Source organism: Populus euphratica, unplaced genomic scaffold, assembly GCF_000495115.2.
Source record: "Populus euphratica unplaced genomic scaffold, PopEup_1.0 scaffold227.1, whole genome shotgun sequence".
NCBI classification, from domain to species: Eukaryota; Viridiplantae; Streptophyta; class Magnoliopsida; order Malpighiales; family Salicaceae; genus Populus; species Populus euphratica.
The window spans coordinates 62,140-79,598 of NW_011500104.1; the positions used below are offsets into that span (position 1 = coordinate 62,140).

The window sequence follows — 17,459 nt, forward strand, 5'->3', positions numbered from 1 at the left end:
TAAAGTTAAGACATCAATGAAAAGGCTATAATTTTTTGAGAAACTAATTTTCACATTCTCGTTTGGAGTTCGAACCTTTATGATAAGGAAGAATACTTCTTTAACTATTATGTTGATCTTCTTTAAGTTTTGAGAAAATGTATTAATATAATGAAACAATTTTAGTTAATTATAAAAAATTGAACTAATTTTTTTATAATTAAAATGTTTAATTATAAAAAATCATAATTATCACATATTAGATCACATTCGCAAGCATAATTATAATATAATAAAAAAATGTTCTTGAATTAGTTGTCTTACAATCTTGCAATTCTTTGCTCATTGCTTAAGTTATACATATAAATAAATTATATTATACTCATACGAAATTGAACGCATGATTACAGTGAAAAGTGTTTGTTACAACATCCATTTCTGTTTATTTTTTTTTAAAGTCTTGTGACCTGAGTATTTCTTTTAATAATTTTAATATGATGATATTAAAGCCTGAGTATTTGTTTTTAATAATTTTAATATAATGATGTTAAAAAAAATATTTAAAAAAACACAATATATATTCACATCACCAAGAAACTATATTAAGTATTTACAAGATTTTTCTTTGTAAATATATATAATTGATAGGCAATCCCTCACCTACACGTAGAATCCACAATAATAATTAAAAAATAATCTAAACACAAAAGAATACTAAAATTCAATACAAAATAATGAAATATATTAAACGGTGTGTATCAAGTAATACGTAGCGTGCAATAGGATTGAAGGATTTTCACCCTGAAATTCTCGAGTCTTTCGTAACAATTAAGCGTTTTGCCTCCCAAAAAATTCTTATTTTCCCATTGGTCAGTCGAAGCATACTCATTTTGAAATCCATCCCATTAGTTTTTTGTTCGACACTCCCTCTTAACAAATCTTAGTTCCAACCCTTATTCTAGGGTTTGCTAATACAAATAGGCAAATTTTTAGATATTAAAATTACGCCCATTATTTTTATCAACAAATCACCCATATTACACCCTAATTTCTTTCAAATTATAATTCAGGTATTGTGATGGGGGGTGTGTAAATATATATAATTAGAATTATAATAATAACTATGACTATAAAAGGTTTGTTTGGGAGCATGAATATAGTTGTTTTTTAAAATAGGTTTTATGCTAAAATGTATTAAAATAATATTTTTTATTTTTTAAAAATAATTTTCAAAATCAACATATCAAAATGATCCAAAATATATAAAAAATTTAATTTTTAACAAAAAATTTTAATTTTTTTTAAAATAATTTGTAACATATTTCCAAACAATATTAAAAACTAATACACAATCGAAATCAATGTTTAATTATAGATGCAAGAGGTCAATTTATAAAATGACATGACAATTTGAATTAACTGAGTGTTTTTTTATAATAAAATAATTTTATTTTAAGCTATTGTTTTATTAAATAAAACAATGTGTTTTTATTAAAAAAATCATTGTCAGGGTCACCTGATAATGATTAATAACACACCCAACTCAATTCAAGCCTTTCATTACCGTGTTGATACGATGGACTGGTCGTGATTAATAACTATGTTAATAATAAAATAAAAAAAATGAAATTAATATAAAAAAACAAGAGGGTTAATTAAGTAAGGAAGAAAGAATTAAAAAATTAATAACAATAATAAGGTGGGCGAGTTCGCCGAGTCTTGAAGGAATATCATCGTGCAATGCATGCATTGTTTTTGGCTTTCTAAACTTCCAAACTCATTCTCTCTCTCTCTTCTCCACTGTTATTTTGTTACTTTGCATGCACATGTTCTTCCTCTCTCTCTTTCCCCTAAAAACTCAAATTCTCCGTCGTCAATCCTCCCTCCGGTCACCGGCAACCGACTTTTCACCTGATCCACGCACTTAATTCACCGCCTTAACCAATCTCCCCGAACTCGATCATGATTACACAGCAGAACTTCAACTTCCAAACAACATGTCGTTGACAGTCGTCTCTAGTCAACATACATAACTGAACTATCTCTAATCTCTGTCTTCTGTCTTAGCAATACGAGGTCAGTTTTTTTAATATTCTGTGTTTTATTATTAATTAACTAGCTGGATTAAAACTAATTAACTAAACGCGATTAATTTTAATTCTTGGATATTAGATTTAATTTCATAGGTTAATTAAATTAAAATAAAAATGGCGTCGTCGTCGATTAAGAGCTGCATGAATGCAACATGTGGAGTCTCGACGTCGAGTTCTGCCGGGTGGAGAAAAGGGTGGGTTCTGCGATCTGGTGATTTCGCCATTCTCTGCGATAACTGCGGGTAATTTTCTTGATTTTAATTAAATTCTTTAATTTCTTTGATATTCATTGCTTTTTTAAAAAAAAAAATGTTTTGATATTTATATTTTGCTAGGAGTTATTGACTTATTGCGTTAAACGGTTTTGCGTCCATTTTTTCTTTTTTTGGTTATCTGAATATTATTAACTCACAGTCCGCGGAATTATTATTGTTATTTTATTTTTTTTATCATTATTAGGATTCTTCATTAATATAGTGCCATCATTTCCAATTAATTTTTTTCTTTTGGGATTTTCCCTAGTTTTCGTCCCAAATTTCTGTTAGAATTAAAATGGTCGAATTTGTTTGTAAGAACAGAAATTAAAAGAGATTCCTGAAAGTGAGGAGCCTAAGTTGTCCTAATGATACTTAAATGGACTCATTTCTTTTTATTTTTTTATTTATAAATTCGGGATGATAGAAAATAAGTTAACTATGGATTCTAAAACATCATTTATCGACTGTAATATAATAAGCTTCATGGGATATAATAATTTTGATCCACAGTTATAATTGGGGATTCGTGTTCGTTATAGGTCCGAGTATGAGCAATCAGTTTTTTGTGAGGTTTTCCACTCGAAGGATTCTGGGTGGAGGGAGTGCACTTCGTGCGGAAAGGTAAAGTCTATGGTTTCTATCTGTCTTAGTTTGATCATGGTAATTCCATGCACAATTTTAATTGGATTTGGTGTTGGCACTTGGCAGCGTCTCCATTGTGGATGCATTGCATCCAAGTCTCTGCTCGAGCTACTTGATGGCGGGGGTGTGAACTGTACAAGCTGTTCTAAAAGTGCAGGAGTCAGTTCTGTAAGAACAACTTTCATAGGCATTTGTCTTTCTTTGACGTCATCTAGACATTTGATCTAAAGAGGTTTTTGTTTTCCATCTTCACCTAATTAATTTACACCAACCTGAAATGACATTCACTTGGAAAGAAAGCTAAGGTACTTATACTGTAATAAATGGCCTACACACCCCTGTTAGCTTGTGAACGACAATTATTCTTCGCAATGTTTAAATATGCTGAGAAAAAAGTACTCTTTCTAATATATGATGTTTTTATGACTTCAATAACATTTTGCGTATGGTCTGTTGATGCCTTTCATGGAAAGAGTGAGTTCTTTGTGAAAAGATGTAACTATCTAGAGTTCAAGATACTGCTGATTCAGGCCAACATTTCCTTATGTTCATGTATTAGGACATGCTATGCAAATGGTTCTTCCTTGATGTATTCATTATTGCTAGACCGTGCTTGAATTCAAGACTCACTGACTGAATTTAGGTATTTCAAGTGTAATGAACCTTATCTTGATACAGGTGAATGGAGATGAAAAAACTAATGGATGTGGTATATCAAAAGTTGATGATGCTGGGGAACTGCAATCTGCTTCTGCTGACAACCAGTTAACAACCGAAACAAAGCTGATGCAGTTAGGTAATTGTATTGATCGTATTGCCACGAGAAATTTGCTCCAGTTACAGAGTAGTGAGACAGACGGGTCTTACAGGAAAATGAAACAGGAGGATATCCTACCTCCTGTGGGAGAATTTGCAAGTACAAGTTTCTCAAATTTTAACCAAGTATCCAATGCATCATCTCAAACTGCCAAACCAGAGATTCATAGAACCACTGCAGCAAAAGATTTATATGAATCACTAGCACAAACAAACTTGAGTATCAGTCTTGGTTCTTCTTTAGGAAACCCAAATCCTTTTCCTGGAGGTGTTGTTGATGAAAGGGTACTGGCTAAGGCATCCTCTCCACTCCAACAGGGGCCCAGGTCTCGCCATCTATTGCCGAAGCCTCCAAAACCAGCCCTTGTTATGGATGCAAATGCGGGCATGGTCTCACAGATACGTGTTGCTAGGCCACCTGCTGAAGGACGGGGACGGAATCAGTTGCTTCCTCGTTATTGGCCTAGGATTACAGATCAAGAATTGCAGCAAATATCTGGAGAGTATCCATCATTCTGTTATTCCAAAATCAGATTTATTATTTTCTTTTCCTGCTGAATCATGCATTTTAGCTTATGCTTTTAAGATTTTCAAGTTTTCTGATAACTTGATTGTGATATCCTTAACCATTTTATCATTAAGTCCAAACTCTACCATTGTCCCATTGTTTGAAAAGGTTCTCAGTGCGAGTGATGCTGGTCGCATTGGCCGTTTGGTTCTCCCTAAAGCATGTGCTGAAGTAAGTTTTGATATTTGATGGTCATAATATTTGCACCTAAGAAATCATTTTGTTGATGACTTTGCTGTGTATAAGTTGATGAACCACTGTGCAGGCATATTTTCCTCCCATCTCTCAACCTGAAGGTCTTCCTTTACGGATTCAAGATGTGAAGGGGAAAGAGTGGGTATTTCAGTTTAGGTTCTGGCCTAACAATAACAGCAGGATGTACGTCTTGGAGGGTGTAACTCCATGTATACAGTCCATGAAATTGCAAGCTGGAGATACTGGTATCTTCTAATCCTTACCTTTTCTGAAAATCTATGATTATAATATGTGTTCAATAAAATATCTGCCTTTTGTTCTATCTGGTTTTATTCTTTTTCATCATGCAGTACATCTTGACAAAGCATTTTAGCTCCCAGAAACTAAACATTTCTGGTTTACTTATTTTTGACAGAACAAAGTAGATAACATCTCAACAGTTTTGTGTTATTATCTGTAATTTAGAGCTTTCCAGTTCTCCCTCTTAAATAAAAAGAGACCATTCCAATGCGATATTTGTTATGCTATTACTGCCCTAAAAATATTCACTTCCGCAAATTACAATTACAATTTAAGTCTGTTCCTAAATCTTACATGTAGATAGCTTCTTGGGAGACAGTGGTGTGTTTACTGTCATATTTATATCTATTGCAGTGACATTTAGCCGTATGGATCCAGAAGGAAAACTTGTCATGGGATTTAGAAAAGCATCGAACTCTATTGCAATGCAGGTAAAAACCAGAGTCAGTTTTTATGTTAGCAAACTTGAACATATAGTATTAATGCATATATTATCAAATAAACAGGACACCCAACCATCTGCCATTCCTAATGGTGTTCCTTCAAGTGAAAGTTACTTTTCGGGTGTTTTTGAGAACCTACCTATAATAAGTGGTTACTCTGGTCTTCTCCATTCACTAAAGGGAAGCACCGATACACACTTAAGTGTACTGTCCAAACATCTGCATTCAGCTAGTGGTGATAGTAGCTGGCATAAATCTGAGAAGCAAGAAGCCAGGACAAGGGATGGCTTGCTGCTACCATCATTGCTGGCTCCTGAGAGAAAAAGGTTGCGAAATATTGGGTCTAAAAGTAAGAGGCTACTAATCGATAGCCTAGATGCTTTGGAGCTCAAAGTTACATGGGAAGAGGCACAGGATTTACTTCGCCCGGAGCCAAGTATCAAGCCTAGCATTGTAACCATCGAGGATCATGATTTTGAAGAATATGAAGTGAGTAATCTCCCTGAAGCTCTTAGTTATTGTATCGACATACACCCATATCTAACATGCATTCAATTGTTTTCCACCTGTATATATGTGTATGAACATATGCACTCCATGATTGCATTCTGATGAAAAAAACTCATATAATCTAGCATTCTACCAATTTCTTGTTCTGCACTTACTATGGTGCCTAATCAACAGTGTTACATGTAGTTATTATGTTTTAAACATTAAAGAGGCATGGATGTTTGGTAAATGGAATTGATATTAGATGACTAAAATTTTCCATATAGTACTGTAGGGCCTTCTCTATTGAAAGTCTTGCTGTTGCTGAACATATATTTGACACCTTGAATATGTAATATACAATTTATTGACAAGAAAGCAGCCGTGCAGTTGATTTCATAATTGTACATGTTTTAACATGCAGGAACCACCGGTTTTTGGGAAGACGAGTATCTTCGTAGTTCGTTCAATTGGGTAAGAATCACTGCCATCTATTTCATTAGTTCTTTAGCGTGTGAAGGTAATGCACTTGCAGATTGACCAAATTGTCCTGGTACAAGAACTAACCTTCTAACATTGGGTCTTGAAACTCTAATACAATGAACAAACCGAGCTCATCTTTAAAGATGGATGAAATCAATTCCTCATCAAGATCATCAATCTGCCCCATGTCAGAGTCGCTGTAAATCATTTAAAATGATGATTTTCTTTTCAGTCTACAATGCACTTGTGTCATTTTTTAGATTTGGAATTTAAATTTAAGAGTTGAAAGGCATTTGCATCACTGAATGAGAAGAATAGTAGTTAACTGCTTAGTCGTGAATCATTTATCAACAGATACCTAAGTTGGCGAATAAAAAGATCAGGAAGACGTGCTAGTTTGTTGATGAAAAAGATCCTTATGGTTCTTTCAGCTTTAATCTGTGAAGAAGTTCCTGAGATTCTATCTCAAAGGACCCATTCATCACATTTTATATTGTTTTTAATGATCTCAATTTTGATTCCACCACTGTGGTGTGAAATCATAACCTTTTCCTTTTTTCCAGGCCTTTTTTTCCTTTTTTGGGTTCAAATAGCCTATTTCTGTCATTGGTAATGGAATTTGGCCGATGTTTCTTTAAGTGTTGGTGTGCTAAATGCTTCTGATATTAGATCCTATTTGTTGTCAGAGGACAAGAGCAATGGGCTCAGTGTGATAGTTGCTCCAAGTGGCGAAGGTTGCCGATTGATGTTCTTCTTCCACCTAAGTGGACATGCGTGGACAATGCCTGGGATCAAAGCAGGTCAATGATATGTTGTTGTCATTTCTGGATCCCCCCCTCTTTTTTTCCCCTTGAAATCGAGTGCCAGGTCGATTTACTACAAAGATTAATATGATTTTTTCTTCAGGTGTTCTTGCTCAGCTCCAGATGAATTGGCCCCGAGGGAGTTAGAAAATCTTCTAAGACTGAACAAGGGTATGAATCTATGATGCAAGCAAGCATCCCTTTTTCTCCTTTCATTGAAAGCATGCATGATGATTGCAGCTCAAACTTCTCAAATCATTCATGATAGGACCTTTTCTATTTACAAGAAAAAAAGAAACTAAAGAGTTTAAGCTCTCATACTGGAAATTGTTGCGTAGACCAGACCAATCAAATTGTTTGCTTCTCTTCCAAGTTGGTTCATGTTGTCGTTTCTCTGTCGAACTATTTTGTTTTCGCTTTGGGTTGGTAAAAAGAATAGCTTAATCTCTAAAGAGACTTCAAGTTCTATCCCCCAAGTGTTTAAACCTTAATGATTGTTTTAAGGATTCTCTTGCACTTCAACAAAAAAGATTTCATCCATAATCTTGGATAAATGCATTAAAGCATGGCCATTTAGTCACTGAAATACAGAATAGAAGTAGTGCCAATTTCATCCCATCTACCAAATACTTGACATCACCCAACCCAGCTGGGTCGGTTTTTATGTAATTGGACCTGGGTCAAAACAGGCCAAGTATGGGTGTAGGTGAAGGGTTCACCCAACCCGCACCCGACCTTGTATTTTTACTAAATTTTTTTATCCCATTGTTATGCATATATTAAAAGTAATCCCTTTTTCACCGTCAAAATGATATAATTGAAAACTTTTTTCAATTTTATATATCGGTGGTAAATTTGTATTTTTTTCCTTTTTTTTCTTACACTTAATTTATTTATCACTTTACACTTAATCTATTTATCATTATTTTTTTTCTTATCTCTATTCTTTTGTAATATCCTTTTTAGTTTTTCTTTTCACTTTTTTTGGGGAAAAAATATTATTTTTTATTTTTTTACACTTGGAATATTTATCATTCTACATTTGACCTATTATACTTTTCTTTTTGTTTTTATCTTCATTCTTTTGTAATTTTTTTTCATTACATTTTATTTTTGAAAAATTATTATACAAAACTAAAAGTAAATGGTGTTTTACTATAGTTATAACATTGTTCTATTTTTCTACTATATTAAAAATTAATTTGAGATCTTATACATTTTTGTTAATGCATATAATTCTTATTTTATTTAATTATATGAAAAAATCAGCCGTTTGATTCACAATTATATTTTTTACTTGAAATTGAAAAAACTTGTCAATAACACCTGTATATTTATTCTTTTGTTAAAAAAAAAAAAACAACCTACAGTGAAACGAGTCAAATATAAATGTTAACATTTTTTTTTATTTATTAACATGAATAGTTCTTGATTTATTGAATGCATGTATAAGCTTTTTATTTATTTATTTATAATTAGGGTTCTTTTTTTGTAAAAACAAATGTTAGAAAAGCTTGCATATTCATTATCTATTTCACCGGCGCTTCAGATTATTACAATATTAGATTTCAATCCTTGTAAAAAATCAATTGAAATGACTAGCTTTATCTTATAATTAAAGTGACCTGATCCAACTGGGTGTGGGGGCATAAGAAACCCGACCCGACCCACAGCCATCCCTAAATAGAAGGTTTGCTGTATAAACTGGAGTTCGTTCATGAGTGTGTTTGTCTGTCGTGTCCCTCATGAAATTGTTGTATGGTATGCATAACAAGCCACCAATTCATAACTATTTGCATGCTTTAAATTAGTTTTTCAAATATGGTAAGATATCCTTATGCTTTTTTCTTTTCTTTTGTTCTTACATTTGAAAGAACTATACTAATATTACAATGGCCTTAATTTTTTTATACAGATTTCAAGAAACGGAGAATTACAGGCAGCCATCGTCCAGCCCAGGAGCATGAATCTTCTGGTCTGGATGCTCTGGCCAATGCTGCGATCCTTGGGGACGCGGGTGAGCAAAGCACCACTGCTGTTGCAGCCACAACCAAACACCCCAGGCATCGTCCTGGCTGCTCATGCATTGTGTGCATCCAGCCCCCAAGTGGGAAGGGTAAGCACAAGCCTACATGCACATGTAATGTCTGCATGACAGTTAAACGCCGTTTCAAAACCTTAATGATGCGCAAAAAGAAGCGTCAATCAGAGCGTGAAGCAGAGATTGCTCAGAGGATTCAGCATATGTCCGGTCCCAAAGACGAGGCAGACGTAGAGAGTAGCTCTAAGCTTGCATCGACGCCTATGGATCCATCAGATAATGAAGCCAGGTCAGGGAATGAGTTAGAATCCAAAAGCCAAACCAATAATCTGTCAAACAAATTGGCTGACTCAGGCAAGGGACATCTAGATTTAAACTGCCATCCTGGCCGTGAAGAAGACTCACAAGCAGGGTTAGCACGAATGAGCATGACAAGTCTTCTTCAAGTAGCAAGCCTTCCATTGGAGACATACTTGAAGCAGAATGGTCTCGCAAGTTTATCCGAACAACAAGCAAGTTCTGCATCGCATGTACCACCACAAGCTGGGGAAAATGGAGCGAGAATTGATGAGGATTGCCAACCTGCTTCGGTTCCTCAAGAGCAGGACAGCGGAGGCGAAGAGGATGATGAACCTGGACCAGACCAAAGCCAAACTGACCTTCTATAAAGTGCCTTTAAAGCCAAAACGACCCTGTATAAAGTGCCTTTTTTTCTCCTTTTTCTGCACAGATAAATTCCTAGCTTTTTTTTTTTTTCGATGTGAGATGAGCAGTAATTTTTGTTTCTCCTTGAGGGTCTTTATTATAATATATTGTGTGACTAGGTACATGAACTTTTCTCTTTTCCCGTCCATTCAGAAAATTGGAGGTGTACTTGTGCCATGGCCATCGATGCAACACAGAAGCAAGTCCTGTGTGAAATTTCGTTTTCCCTAGTGTTTCTCTTGGAATTCGCTTCTCATAATATCTCTTCCACTTGTTTGCTTTCATACATTGAAAGATCAAACCCGACCAACATTCATCACATTTGTTCAGTATCTTCGTTCTCCCTCATAAGTATTATGGTTATCTTCAGGCAAACAAAGCCCAGGAGCATTCATGCAACAATACGTAACCGACAAAATCATGGAAGATCATGAAACATGTGTTTGGAAAACTATCATGTAAATAGCATTGTTGATTACAATGAAACTAATTGAATCCAGTCGAACTAGGGTTTGCACTCTATCTACAAACTAGAATCCACTCTAATCAACATCGAGGGATGGGAAGGTGGAAGAACCACATTTTTATCTTTCTATATATTCTGTTGAATCACCAAAAAGGGTAGAAGAAAAGCCATTCAAAAAATGAAAAAATGCATATATTAACAATCAAAATCCTTCAACACCTGGCCTTCGAACAGCCGATGAAGATGATTTCCTGCTTTCTTGTCGTTCTAGTTCCTCAAGAGAGAGAGTTGAGGAACAGGCACGAGGAGGAAGAGACGGAGGCAATGCTCGAGGCCTGGTAGGGGAAATGGATGGCCGGGCTCTGGATGGTGGAGATGGTGAGAAACTTAACCTTGGTGCTGGGGTGATGATCCCATTAAGACTAGGAGATCTGGACATTTGTTTACCAGCAACTGCTGCTGGCTCTTGCAGAGGAAAGCGACTGGAGTATTTCATGTCTTGTATGACTTTGAGATGTTCCACAATGGTTCTCATAGTTGGTCTTTCTAAAGGATCCTTCTGAAGACATCTTAGAGCAATGTCTGCCAATGTGCGGGCTGCTTTAGCAGGGAAACGGCATTTTAGTTGAGGATCCATAATCAACGATAGTCGACAGTCATCAGCTAAAAAAGGCCGGGTCCACTTGACCAAGTTCCTCTCTTCTCTAGGATGACGACTATCAAGATTTTTCCGGCCAGTGAGCAGTTCAAGAAGAAAAATTCCAAAGCTCCAAACATTGCTCTTCGGAGTCAATAGCCCTCTCTCTACTGTCTCTACAGAGAGATTTGCAGCAGCCTGCATGCGTGGAGAAATAGAAGCTGTCAACTACACAGAGCAAAAGAATGCCTAAACAGATGCTTTTACAGACAAATGAAGGCATGCAAATTTAATTGGAAGCCATCTCACCCCACTCCATGTGTGGAGGCAGAGCAAACCACTACTGATTTATGCAAAACAAGAAGAAACATCCACAGGCAAGGTAAATCAGCTTACCACTGTACTGTTAGAGATCTCTGTTTCAGGGATGTGGCCAACACAACCATATCCTGAAAGCTTTGCACTAAAGTCTTTGTCAATTTGTATGTTGGCGGTAGAAAACTCATTGTACATTGCCTGCAAATCAAAGGATAGCATCATCAAATATAAAACTTATGGAAAACTAAAAAGCTCGGACACCATGCAGCCTGCCACCTATTTCCCTTCAGGGAAAAAAAGAAGTAACAAACAGAGGATTCATTTCAATTGGCTTGTAGATTCACAAATCAGGACCTATTGGACAAATTTAATCAATTAAATACTAACAATACAAAAGATAAAAAATGCTAACCTATCATCCATATGGAAGTCTGCTAAAATTGTGAGCTAAACATAATATCATGCATTGTTTCATTGTTCACTTTATGTGGATCAAAGCAGCGATTTTTTACCTGGAAAGGCCCTTCTTCATGCAAGAAAGCAAGACCTTGCGCAGCACATAAAGCAATTTTCATCCTGGTATTCCAGTCAATGGGAGGGCCATCAGACCTTCCATACAGTAACCGGTCCAAGCTTCCATGATAAAGCCTCTCATAGACCAGCAATCTCTGGTCTGAGCCATCACGTGCATGATAACCAAGCAATTTGCACAAGTTTGGATGTTGCAAAGATGCAAGGGTATTAACCTCATTAATAAATTCTTTTAAACCCTGGAAGATCAATACACAATGAGTTCAATTGCAAAATATCAAGCCACTTCAAGTGTTTAAATAGGAAAGGAAAATGATAATTAACTTCATAGATCTTCTTTAAATAAAGCATAAGCTATCAGCAAATAATGCAATCTAAGTTCTAATTGTATTCTTAAGCTAAAACTTAAATCATAGTGTCATGCGTGAAAGACAGTGATAAGATGGTTACACTTACCACCTCATCTTTTAGCAAAATACATTGTGAATCCTTAGCAAAAGAAAATTGACAGTATTCCTCTCTCCATCTACATAATTGCAAACATTCCTATCTGATTTTTTTGGGGAGCAAAGGTAAACCACAAACATCAGCTTTTTCTAGAAAGCAGCACACTAAATTGGAGTTTTTGCTAATCATGTGAAACAAATAGCAGCCTATGTGCTCCGATATCCATTAGGCCAGAGAAATGACTCTCAGCGTAATATTTTGAAGGAGATAGAACATGGGGGGTGTCAAATGGATGAGACAAGCATAGCAAGTGCTTAGTTTACCAGCAGATGAATAAATTTCTAGAAATGCAAGACAAATAAGAAAGCTGTTCATAAATTTAAAGAATTATCAAAGCTCAACTATCAGCTGTCATCAACTGAAGATCTAAGAAAAATCTCTTCTGTGGCTGTACATTGATAAACAGTCACTTCATGCATTACCTGAGGAGATGGATTAAGGCGAATAACACTAGCTTCAAACTTCTTCGAACTTGCAGTATCATCTCCAAAGGAAGCCCTGAACATTATGGAAGAAAGACCTTCAGAGACACATCGATCTGAGGAGAAATTGCAGCAAGCAGATTGAATTTCTTCATATGGAAAGTTCCTGAGTGTTCCACTGCGAGGCAGCGGCAACGGACCAGAAGCATAAAGAGAACCACTGCTATTCACTGATTTAAAGCTACTCATAGGCTTCAGTATAGCACTACCCTGAGGTGAAGGGAGTGGAAGAGGTTGTGGACCTGGTAGCCGTTGATCCTTTGGAATTCCAATTCGGTTTTTTGACTCCTCATGCTCATCATATTCAGCTGATGCAAGAGCATCCTGTTCTGCTGCATCAAGACTTTCTGGAGCCGATAACGCCCTTGCCCTGTTGCTAATTACTTTGTTTTCTGGTTGAACAGGCTTCACTCTGGTCCTAAAACTAGGGGGTGCGGACTGCAATGAACGTGTTGGGACCTGAGGCTCAGGTAGAGTAGTTGGTATTTGCTCCTTAGGACTGACACGCTTGATGGAAACTGACCGCTCATGCCTTTTCTTTTTGCACTTTAAAACAGTGAAGCAACCCATCTTATTACATTCAATTCTTGAAACCTGCAAGGAAGTCCTCTATGTTTCAGTAATGAAGAAAAAAAACAGCTTAATTATCAATACCAATTTCCTAGGCAACAAAACATTTGGAAAAGAATGCATGTGTTAACTACAAGATTAGATATTCTCAATTATTCACAATAGGGTTACAAATCCTAATATGACCAAAACTTCAAGGGCTCAAGTTGCAGGAATTTCCATGGGTGACCGTAATTATCCAACTGGATAACCAAAACGATCAATTCCTAACCTTCAGTGCTTCTAAGGAAAATGCTTAGTATACATGCCTTTACTCAGTGAGGTATCATGATAAGAACATTCAAGGACCTCCATCAAAGTTTCAATAAATCTTATCTTTTACAATCAATGACAGCTCGAATTACACCTCAATTAATCAAAAACACTATAAAGGAAGTAAAATTATAAAGGAATAAGTTGGCAAGTGGGTTAATTTTGGACACCCCTTCATCACAAGTAGATCAAATTCCCTTAAATTTTAAGGACCGAATCATCAAAATTCCTATTGCAATCACAATTAACCATGCACAACATACATCAGTGTTGCCAAAAAATAACAAAAGAACAAAACAAAATTATCCAGCTTTGTGTTCTCCACACACAATCAAGGTATCTTAAATCCCCTAAAATGCCAACTAGACAATATGTTCCCGACCAATGACCTACACCATTAAATTACTGAGGGATCACAAGAAAAAAAAAGGCATACCCATTAATGCACTTTCAAAATAAGACAAAAGGCTACATATATCAGCATCCCATCAACTGAACCAAACTACCAAAGCCCTGATCCAAAATCATCCCAACAAAATTTCAAAATTTTAAGCACCCAAAACTCCACATATCATCCAATCACCTACTTCAATTTTCCCATCAAGAAAATCCCACAAGCAAACAAAAAACACTAACATAAAAAAAATCAAGCAACAAACAAACATGAAACCAAAAAAGGTCAAAACTTTACAATCCTTCAACAAAAATAAAAGGAAGCCTACAGCTTCCAACTTAAAACAACCACAATTCTTAAACCTTTAAAATCAATAATAAAATCAAACCTTTAAACACCAGCTCATGAAGATTTCCAACTTGAAAGAAGAGGGGATTGATATCGGGAGGGAGGAGAACAAAAAAAGGGTAAAGGTGTGATTTTGATGAGGTAAAACAAAAACCCTTTACAAGTCAAAGAAAAGAAAGCAAAATGAGAAAAGGGGACGGGTGAGAGCTTTATTTTATTAACAAAAGGTAGACAAAAAAGATGCTAAGGTATATTTAGTGTCATAGAGAGAAGAGAGAGAGGAGGGCAAAGAGGGCACTGGTCAAACCTACCAAAACCCAGCATTTAATTACTCCATTTAAGATGTGATTATTGTCACCTACATTTACAAAAAATAAAATAATATATATATAAATAAAATTAGATTTATCATTTTTTTTAGACATTTTTACCCTCTATGTTGTCATGTTGAGTTATTGTTGGCTTATTTTCCATTTCTTCGTGTGATTTTGAGTAATGACCTGATTGCCCTTTGTAGCTTACAATGCAATCTAAAAATATACGTTTATAGGAGTATTTTTTTAAAAAAAAAAATGATTTACTAACAATGTGGATGCATCTATAAGATTTGAAAGTAAAAATATGTGAAAAATAGAGTAACTTTTTGTTGAAAGGAAAAAATCTATTTTTCAAGTAAAAAAATATTTTTTTATTTTTTACATAAGTTCTCTCATTAGTTAAAGATTACAATTGATTTAAATTCATCTTGTAAGAATAACAAAATAATACTATATTCAAAGTTAACATATTTGGTAAGGTTAAAACTATTTAAAAAAAATCTTAATTTCAGGTTTTACAGTGAAAATCATTTAATTAGTAATTACAAATTATTAAAAATATTCAAGATCAATTAAAAAAATCTAATTTTATGAACACCACAACAATTTTTTTTCTTTCACTTCTAAATTTAAATTGTTTACAAAACATTTAAGATGCTAATTATGATTAAGTTTCAGTAATTTAATTGCATGATAGATATTTATATTCACAAATCAATAGACATAGGGTTTAAAAATACTCCAAGGTGAATTATGAATTGCTAATTATTGTCTTCCCCACTTCATTTAATTACCCTCTTAAGTTCTAGTACAATAAACCTTCCAAATATTAACAACTAATCAACATTAATCCATTAAAAATATATATTCTAATAATGAGCCTTTAACATGCATAAATCTCTAAATTTTACTTTTATTTAGGATATGTTTAATGGTGTGGTGATGTTTAGTTGAAATTATGTTTTATTTTAATTATAAATTTGAAAATATTCTGTTAATTAATATATATTACAGTTTTGCATGAATCTTATTTAAAAAAATAAATTATAAAAAATTTACAATTTATATTCCAAAATATAACCCCAAAAGCTAATAAAATAGCAAACAAACACAAACTCTAACACAAAAAATTAAATCACCAACCCGTTAGCTTATAAGGGTGTTTTGGTCTTGTGGGAGGTGGGGGGGCATGCAAAATTGGAATCCGTGATGCCCATAACTGTAAATTCACAAGCTGCCTCGATTTTCAACGAAGAGACCTCGATTGAAGTGACAGCTCAGTCAAACCTTGGAAACTTAATTATTTTCTTTAAAAAAAAGTTTTGAAAATTTTTGAATGTTTCAGTGTGGTCAAAGAGACCCATCAAGATAGGTCTTTGACTCAGAAGATTTTTCTCCGTCAGATTTGCTCGTGGCGGAGAGATCAACGGCCAGCATGAATCCACTGAAAGCCACTGTAGGTCCCACACTGAATGCAGACTTGGCGACGCCATCACGCGCCATGTAAGCGTGGGCTTCACACCAAAGGCCGGGATCGCGGGGGCCACACGAGTGCTTTTTACTGTTCATTTTGTTAGCGCGTGTGTTGGCCTGCTGCTAAAACGCGTGGTGGTATTAACTTGACTTAACCTGGCCGGTAAAGTCATTACAGACAATATAACGACTGCATTAATTGAGGACTCTGTTAAGAAAATCTTTCCCTGCTGTAATCATAGTTCATCTTATCCTATTAGTAATGGGCCAGACCTTGCCAGCCCAGATTACATGTCTTAAAAGGGGGCAAGCCCGTCATGCTCAGCGGATTGACCCGGAGCTTAAACGGGTCAAGATAAAAATTTAAATTAACTTCATCAAAACTTATTAGTCGATCAAAATTCAATTCTCACCTGTTAATTTTTTTTATTAAAATAATATCATTTTATTTTTTTTAAATAATAAATAGAATAATTTAAGTTTTTAGGTAAGATTCTATAATATAATTTATATTATTTTTTAACACGCTCACTTAAATTAAAGCACTCTAAGTTTAAAACTTATATAAATTCATATTACCTTATCTTTTATTTTTATCAAATAAATAAAAATTATGAAATTCAAACTCATTAATGCTTAGTCATTATAGTTTTTAAACCCGACCCGATGATCGACCCAACCTAATAATGGGGTCACAAGTCAGATAGGTTGACTTGAGTTGACCCGAGTCAACTCAAATAAACAAAAGCATTTCACCAATTCCTCAAAAATTCCCCCAATTAAAAACCCAACAAAAAAACTCAATAAAAAAAATCCAAATGCAATTCCAAAAACCCAGTAAAAACAACAAAAACCCATTTCCATAAATCTCACCACTAAAAACACCAAAAAAAAAAATATAGCACCCTTACAAGTTATACATGTAAAAACCTTGAAAAGTTTCAACCTTTTTAGCAAGCAAGGAGTGTAAGCCACTCTCTCAAAACCTTAATGCCTCTCTTTAAAGCCATAGGATCAAACTCAACAGATGCCATTCCTAAGAGTTCTAGATTACTCGTCGTTATTGATTGAGGCAAAATGGATGGTTGAGATTGTACAAAAGAAGAATGCGAAAAAGATTAAGGGGAAGGAGAAGGGTTTGAAGAAGATACCTATTTTTGGACTACGGACGAGCTGCTTTTTGTCATCCTATCATCAAGCATATCATTAACAAAGTTAGGAAAGGATAGGTAGAAGGCGCACTAATCAAATCCTCTCTTTCAAAACTGTAGATGGTTCTTTAACATAGTA

General features: G+C 34.9%; 2 protein-coding genes across 3 annotated transcripts; one reads left to right on the forward strand and one right to left on the reverse strand.

Annotated features, from left to right (window-relative positions):
- Nucleotides 1-1,964: 1,964 nt before the first annotated feature.
- Nucleotides 1,965-10,034, forward strand: LOC105109561 (B3 domain-containing transcription repressor VAL2-like). Of its 2 annotated transcripts, none has more exons than XM_011004298.1 (13): nt 1,965-2,055; nt 2,166-2,314; nt 2,869-2,950; nt 3,038-3,139; nt 3,650-4,290; nt 4,430-4,526; nt 4,621-4,795; nt 5,205-5,281; nt 5,357-5,782; nt 6,207-6,256; nt 6,952-7,065; nt 7,172-7,239; nt 8,984-10,034. In XM_011004298.1, the coding sequence occupies exons 2-13, from the start codon at nt 2,187-2,189 to the stop codon at nt 9,775-9,777; spliced, it is 2,754 nt and encodes a 917-aa protein (XP_011002600.1). In that variant the 5' UTR covers nt 1,965-2,055; nt 2,166-2,186; the 3' UTR covers nt 9,778-10,034. The 2 variants fall into 2 exon arrangements, with proteins under 2 accessions (XP_011002600.1, XP_011002602.1); XM_011004300.1 differs by having other exon boundaries at nt 1,981-2,055; nt 2,152-2,314.
- Nucleotides 10,035-10,239: 205 nt separating this feature from the next.
- ATSIK (Protein kinase superfamily protein) lies at nt 10,240-14,666 on the reverse strand. Its single transcript, XM_011004301.1, has 5 exons — nt 14,420-14,666; nt 12,696-13,349; nt 11,748-12,005; nt 11,314-11,433; nt 10,240-11,115 (listed from the first exon to the last, which is right to left on the reverse strand). Exons 1-5 carry the CDS (start codon nt 14,435-14,437, stop codon nt 10,483-10,485), a joined length of 1,683 nt encoding a protein of 560 aa, XP_011002603.1. The 5' UTR covers nt 14,438-14,666; the 3' UTR covers nt 10,240-10,482.
- Nucleotides 14,667-17,459: the final 2,793 nt, after the last annotated feature.